The sequence below is a fragment of the Anguilla anguilla genome, chromosome 8 (genome assembly GCF_013347855.1).
Source record: "Anguilla anguilla isolate fAngAng1 chromosome 8, fAngAng1.pri, whole genome shotgun sequence".
NCBI classification, from domain to species: Eukaryota; Metazoa; Chordata; class Actinopteri; order Anguilliformes; family Anguillidae; genus Anguilla; species Anguilla anguilla.
In genome coordinates this window covers 25,426,287-25,433,483 of record NC_049208.1, presented here as the reverse complement: position 1 = coordinate 25,433,483, position 7,197 = coordinate 25,426,287, and the positions used below count along the sequence as shown (strand labels likewise).

The 7,197-nt window shown below is 50.3% G+C and overlaps 1 protein-coding gene across 1 annotated transcript in view; it reads right to left on the bottom strand.

The window, feature by feature from the left end:
- Positions 1-309: 309 nt before the first annotated feature.
- LOC118232790 (prolyl endopeptidase-like) overlaps positions 310-7,197 on the bottom strand; it is a 9,215-nt gene continuing 2,327 nt past the window's right edge. The window contains exons 5-15 of the mRNA XM_035427905.1: positions 6,936-7,148; positions 6,572-6,693; positions 6,348-6,453; positions 5,512-5,703; positions 4,382-4,579; positions 3,960-4,063; positions 3,009-3,145; positions 2,733-2,827; positions 2,268-2,399; positions 1,270-1,426; positions 310-883 (exon numbers count right to left, since the gene is read on the bottom strand). Of these exons, the coding sequence (XP_035283796.1) occupies positions 589-883; positions 1,270-1,426; positions 2,268-2,399; positions 2,733-2,827; positions 3,009-3,145; positions 3,960-4,063; positions 4,382-4,579; positions 5,512-5,703; positions 6,348-6,453; positions 6,572-6,693; positions 6,936-7,148 (1,751 nt within the window). The 3' untranslated portion in view covers positions 310-588. The remainder of the gene's footprint in view (positions 884-1,269; positions 1,427-2,267; positions 2,400-2,732; positions 2,828-3,008; positions 3,146-3,959; positions 4,064-4,381; positions 4,580-5,511; positions 5,704-6,347; positions 6,454-6,571; positions 6,694-6,935; positions 7,149-7,197) is intronic.

The window sequence follows — 7,197 nt, the reverse complement described above, 5'->3', positions numbered from 1 at the left end:
TTTAACGTCCGGAGAGCATATTTCACACCAGACTGCCGAAGCTTTGTCAAACTCACACTGCCATCTGGAGTCTGAGACGGGCATGGCCAGCGCTGCTCACGGAGAGCTGCAGACTCTACTGCTTTTCATAGCTGGTCTGTGCTTCATTCACCAAATAGAGTAATGCATCCAACATTTAACTGGTTCATGATTTTAATGTGAAAAGAAAAACCAGCACACCCTGGGTCCCTCCGTGACCGTAGTTGGCCAGTCCTGGTAAAAAGCTTTTATTACAAAACTGATACTGAAAAGCTTAAACCACAGGAAACATGAAATTAGAATCATTGATTTATTTGCCTTTTTATGAGTTGCATGACTCTTACATGACTGGCCATTTCAGTAGATGAGATCAAATTTATAGATTATTTGCAAAACCGTCAGTAGAGGACCCTATCGATTATGCTTTAGAGAATATTGGCATCTCCGTCTATTATTTTCCACCTCTTTCCCCCTTTTTCTTTCCCCTCTTCATTCCTCTTCTCTCTTTCTCTTCCTGTCTCTCCCCTCCCCCCTCTCATTCCATCCCCTCTGTCATTTCTCTCTCCCTCCTCAGTCTTTCCAGCTGAGCCCCAGGGTTTGGGCGATGAAGGAGTATATGTGCGTGTCCTCCAGGATGGCCTTGGCGGTGGGTTTGCCCGCTCCGTGCCCGCTCTTGGTGTCCACGCGCACCAGCAGGGGCTGGGTCTGCCCGGGGCTGTTCCCCACGCCGTGCTGCAGGGCGGCGACGTACTTCAGCGTGTGCAGCGGGACCACCCGGTCGTCATGGTCCGCCGTCAGCAGCAGCATGGCGGGGTACGGGGCGGCGTCCCGCGGGGCGGGGGGCAGGTTGTGCAGGGGCGAGTATCTGAGGCAGGGGCGACGGTAACAGGCCAAAATTAGTCAAGAGTCAAGTCAACCCTGTCCCTGCGTTTGTAACCGTGCTCCTGTTTATGCACGTGTGTGTGCGTGTGTGTGTGCGTCTGTGTCCGTATGTCTGTGCGTGTGTGTGTGAGTGTGTGTGTGTGTGTGTGTGTGCGTCTGTGTCCGTATGTCTGTGTGTGTGTGAGTGTGTGTGTGTGCGTATGCGTGTGTATGCGTGTGTATGTGTCTGTATGTCTGTGCGTGTGTGTGAGTGTGTGTGTGCGCGTATGCGTGTGTATGTGTCTGTATGTCTGTGTGTGTGTGTGTGTGTGTGTGTGTGTGTGTGTGTGTGTGAGAGAGAGAGAGAGAGAGAGAGAGAGAGAGACTCACTTGTAGAGCCATTCAAACTGCTCGGGCTTGTCTGCGCAGCCGTAGTCGGTGGTCCAGGCGTGTCCGATGGTGAACTTGTGGAACTGGAGCATGTCCATCACGCCCACCTCCGCCACGGCGCAGCCGAAGAGCTCGGGCCTCTGGTTCACGCAGGCCGCTGCGCAGAGACAGCGCCCTCTTCAGTCCACTCATACGCATACCGCTCACACCTAGCCCAGCAGGCTAACGTCTGTTTTATGGGCGTTGATTTAACGGTGAAATTTGACTGAACTTATTACACACACATGCTGGCACAATCCCACTTTCAACTGCCGCTTCCATTTCCTTGGACTGAAAATGAAATTGATGTTGAACTAGGGCACGACTTTCGTGTTATGAAACTGTGGTTAAGGCAATCCTTACACAATGACTCACACATTGGATGTACTCTTTGGCAGTTATTACAATCCCTCCCCGAATTGCAGAAATTCACGGAAAGTCAATTAAACCATAAAAGGAAATTGCCTGTAATGCAGACAGCGATCATTTTGAATCTCTGATAGAAGTGATTAAACTAGAAGGGAATTAATGAAAAGGTGTGTAATGGTCTTCTCTACAGCAGGGAAGTAATATATTCTTCTCCCTCATAGACGTCCCGGTCTCAGTGCACACAGAGCCTTATTGGCGTCTGTGTAAACCCCGCAGAGCCCCACAGCCCTGTTCCTGCTAGGCTTCAGTGCACAGAGCCGTGCCGATCCTACTGCACTATTCCACAGCCCTGCTTCCTGCCCTTTTTAAGAAATACCCCCCTCCCCCATCCAAAGTCATACCCGTTCCCCATCATGTGCTGTTCTTATGATCTGCCCATCCACACATCCTCTACCTTACCCCCCCCCCCCCCCCCCCCCCCCCCCTCCCCACAGGTGTGTTGAGTGTAGTGATGGAGAGTAGTGTTCAGTAGACAGGTGTAGCGCTGGGCCGAGTCTGGCCGTACGCCCCTCTCCTCCCCCGTGCCTTACCCACGAGCAGCCCTCCGTTGGAGGCCCCGTTGATGGTGATGCGGCTGGCGGAGGTGTACCGCTCTTTGATCAGGAACTCCGCGGCGCACTGGAAGTCATCAAAGCAGTTCTGCTTGTTTCCCAGGGAACCAGCTGGAGAGAGAGAGAGACGCAGGAGGGCCGCAGACAGTCAAAGACTGTCAATACAGCTCTGGGCCAAAAGGGCATGTGTGTGTGCGTGTGTGTGTGTGCACGTGTGTGTGTATGTGTGTGTGTGTGTGTGTGTGTACATGCATGCTGTGGAATATGCTCAGTGGATAAATTGAGGTGTGTTCAGTGGACAGGTGTTTGCAATGGACAGGTGGGGAGGCGTGTTGAGTAGAAGGTGCTTGTAATGGACAGGTGGGGAGGCGTGTTGAGTAGAAGGTGTTTGTAATGGATAGGTGAAGTGGTGTGTTCAGTGGACAGGTCAGTGGATAGTTGTACCCTTGTGCCAGGTCTGTCCATACTCTCCTCCTCCCCTGATATTAGCCACAGCCAGGATTCCACCCAGGTGTCTGACAAAGAGCAGGTAGGCCACACTGTGGAAGAGTGAGAGTAGCAGGAGTGGGTGACAGCTGGGTACATACTGAGCAAATACATAGATAGCAAAGCACACGTGCGCCATTCTTTCATCTCCATGCATTCCTAAGCAGATCGATATGCAGACAGACACACACACACACACCACACAAACTCAAGACCCCTGACTATAGTACTGACTTGTAATAGGGCTGAATGGAGTTTTCAAAGCCTCCATATCCATACAGGAATACAGGGTGGGATCCATCCTTTTTGATCCCCTTGGTGTGCACCAGGAACATTGGGATTTTGGTTCCGTCCTTGCTGGGGTAGAACACCTGGGACACAGAGCATAGATGCACTAGATTACTGTTCGCCAGACTCCGTATTGTTACTCTTTGTATGGTCTGGTAGTCAGTCTCACCTGTATGGTCTGGTAGTCAGTCTCACCTGTGTGGTCTGGTAGTCAGACTCACCTGTATGGTCTGGTAGTCAGTCTCACCTGTATGGTCTGGTAGTCAGTCTCACCTGTATGGTCTGGTAGTCAGTCTCACCTGTATGGTCTGGTAGTCAGTCTCACCTGTATGGTCTGGTAGTCAGACTCACCTGTATGGTCTGATAGTCAGTCTCACCTGTATGGTCTGATAGTCAGTCTCACCTGTATGGTCTGGTAGTCAGTCTCACCTGTGTGGTCTGGTAGTCAGTCTCACCTGTATGGTCTGGTAGTCAGACTCACCTGTATGGTCTGGTAGTCAGTCTCACCTGTATGGTCTGGTAGTCAGTCTCACCTGTGTGGTCTGGTAGTCAGTCTCACCTGTATGGTCTGGTAGTCAGACTCACCTGTGTGGTCTGGTAGTCAGTCTCACCTCTATGGTCTGGTAGTCAGTCTCACCTGTGTGGTCTGGTAGTCAGTCTCACCTGTATGGTCTGGTAGTCAGTCTCACCTGTATGGTCTGGTAGTCAGTCTCACCTGTGTGGTCTGGTAGTCAGTCTCACCTGTGTGGTCTGGTAGTCAGACTCACCTGTATGGTCTGGTAGTCAGTCTCACCTGTATGGTCTGGTAGTCAGACTCACCTGTATGGTCTGATAGTCAGTCTCACCTGTATGGTCTGATAGTCAGTCTCACCTGTATGGTCTGGTAGTCAGTCTCACCTGTGTGGTCTGGTAGTCGGCTGGCTGGATACCCTTCACCTCCACCTGTCTGAAGATGGTGGGCTCGGGTTCGGGGATGCTCAGGTCACAGTAGTAGATGATCCCTGTGGATGAGATGAGAAGCTTCACACACTGCATGCCCTTCTTTCCTCACCCTTTCCCATCACTCCTCTCTCTACCTCCCTATCCCTCTTTCCTTCACCTTCTCAAAGTACAGTGTAGGGATTTTGAGAGGAAACAGAATTTGGGAGAGCGGCATACAGTAGTGTGTAGATGGTGAAATGAGGACAGCGTTAAAGAGGAAAATGCAGTTTACTATTGATGGTGAATGGGGTACGGTATTAAAGAGGTGAATGTGGTTTATGACATTGTGTGTGAATGGGGGGGTCATTCGAGCCGCAGTGAAAAAAGTAAAAAAAAACCTGGAGTGGTGAAGGAGGTGAACTTGTAGAAGAAGTCAGATTGTTTCTTCTTGCAGCTGACCCCCACCACGGTCCCCACATCCAGCGGCAGGTCCTTGACCAGTCGCCCGGACGACAGCTCGTACAGCTGCAGTATGTCCTTGACGTCGTGCACGTAGTTCACCAGCAGATGGCGCTGGTTCACACAGGACACAAACCCTGCATGCGCACATGCCACACATACCAGGCACAGAGCCGGCAGGCAGAAAGGGAAGGCAAGTTTGATTATAAATTATAATAGAATACAGCCTTTAGCTATCATCACAGAACAACATTTAGATATCATCACAGAACAACATTTAGATATCATCACAGAACAGCGTTTAGATATCATCACAGAACAACATTTAGATATCATCACAGAACAACATTTAAATATCATCACAGAACAGCGTTTAGATATCATCACTCACATTTTATTACAGTATCTGGCCCCCATGGCCTGTAGGACAGTTATCAAGTTAAACAGATGATACACATGTTCTCCCTTATGGAAATGTAATATACTGTGTTTAAATTACACAGCAAATGTTACAGATTTGTTACAACAGTGCAGTGCATTTCATATATGGCAGTGGCGCACATCAAAAAAACCTCAACCCACAACCTCAGCTCCAGAAGGATGGGGGACGGTCTGTATTCATGGTTTCAAAGCAACCCCCATGCCCAGAACAGACAATTTCATCACTACACACTTAGAGAATCACTCACACAGACTCACACACACACACACTCTCACACTCACACATGCACTCTAACACACACACACTCACACTTGCACTCTCACTATGGGGCGACATAGCTCAGGAGGTAAGAGCGGTTGTCTGGTAGTTGGAGGGTTGCCGGTTCGATCCCTCGCCCTGGGCATGTCGAAGTGTCCCTGAGCAAGACACCTAACCCCTAATTGCTCCCAATGAGCTGATTGGTACCTTGCATGGCAGCCTTTCACCGTTGGTGTGTGTGTGAATGGGTGAATGAGAGGCATCAATTGTAAAGTGCTTTGGATAGAAGTGCTATATAAATGCAGTCCATTTACCATTTACACACTCACACACACACACACACACACTAAGCGTGTTCTGGGCTCTTACCCAGGACGTCTTTGTCATGCTGAGGGATGAGGTTATGCCAGTGTGCTGGGTCAGGCTTCTGCAGGTCGATGTTGATCAGCCGGTACCGTGGGGCCTGCAGGTTGGTGCGGAAGGTGAAGACGCTGCCCTCGTTGGTGATGTAGGAGTACTGCGCCTCAAAGTTGTTCACCAGCTTTACCCACGGGAGCAGACCTGGAGGAGCATAGCAGGTAGTGCTGTATTATATGATAACCCAGATTCCTGTCAAAAATAGGTTTACTAAAAATGTTACTGCCATAATGATGAGAAAGGATTGGAAACCATCAAGTACTGAGATTTGGATGAGGTGTAGGTTTAGATGTAGGAGGTAGCTGAGATGGAGGTTTGGAGTTTTTGGCGGAGGTGTAGGTTTAGATGTAGGGAGGTAGCTGAGATGGAGGTTTGGAGTTTTTTTGAGGAGGTGTAGGTTTAGATGTAGGAGGTAGCTGAGATGGAGGTTTAGAGTTTTTGGAGCAGGCGTAGGTTTAGACAATAGGTAGCTGAGGTGGAGGTCTGGAGTTTTTGGAGGAGGTGTTGGTTTAGATATATTAGGTGGGTGAGGTGGACATTTGGATATTTGGAGACAATGTAGGTTTGGAGAGAGAGAGACTAAGGTGCAGTAGGGACATACAGTAGTAAGTATTCAATCAACAGGTGAGGAGAGCACTTGATAGTGTGCAGGAGGCCGTTCAGTATAAGGGAGATACTGTATCGTGAAGATTCCATGTTCTATGTGGAATTATGAATACATTTATGGAGCCCTGGAACATGCCCCCTCCCCCAACCCCCCAATCTGTCTGAGGGGGGGGGGCACTCACCTGTGATGCCATTGGGTAGCTGCTGCAGATCACAGTACCATAGCTGGTTGACTGGCTCACAGCCTTCCGTGACGGACAGCACAACATACCTGCCATCATCGGACACCTGCGACACAGGTTGACAGAACTGTCATTCAGAATGAGCCCCACAAGGAGCAGGTGGACCTGCCAAGGTGTGCTGGGAGAAACCAGCGTGCAGTGTGCAAAGTGCTCTGTGCGGGTACCGTCGCTCCACTGTGCCACTTGGGATTATCCGGAAACTCCGCCACCAGGATGTCTTCTGATTGGCTGGTGCCGATCACATGGTAGAAGAGCTTTTGGTTGAGGTTGGAGGTGGTCTCTGTGCCTGAGTGGGAATGAGAGTGTAATCATTGCAGCCAGAGGTGAATGGACCTGAACCTCCCAGGCATTACACCTGGATTATAATAACCATTCATTGTATCTTAAGAAATACAGTGATAAATTTCCCAGTATCACACAGTATCGCTCATCAATTAATACACCTTTCTTTCATGGTGTGTGTTTGTGAAACGCTGGAAGACACAGAACCAGAAAGCTCTCTCCCCGCCCGGACATTTTGTCCCTCACCGTCAGCCTTGTCCCCTGTAGTCACGGGGTAGCAGTTGTAGAAGATCCCGCGAGCGTCGTGTGTCCAGGCCAGGCAGCTGAACTTGACCCTCTCCAGGACGTCAGGCAGCGGGGTGAGGTCATCCGCCTTCAGGAAGCGCACCGTCACCCAGTCTGACCCGCTGGAGCTCAGCCCGTAAGCAAAGTACTCACACTCCTCAGAAAGGCGGGCCACTGCCAGCGCAAGGGGGAGGAAGAGGGCGAGAGGAGGAGGAAGAGAGCA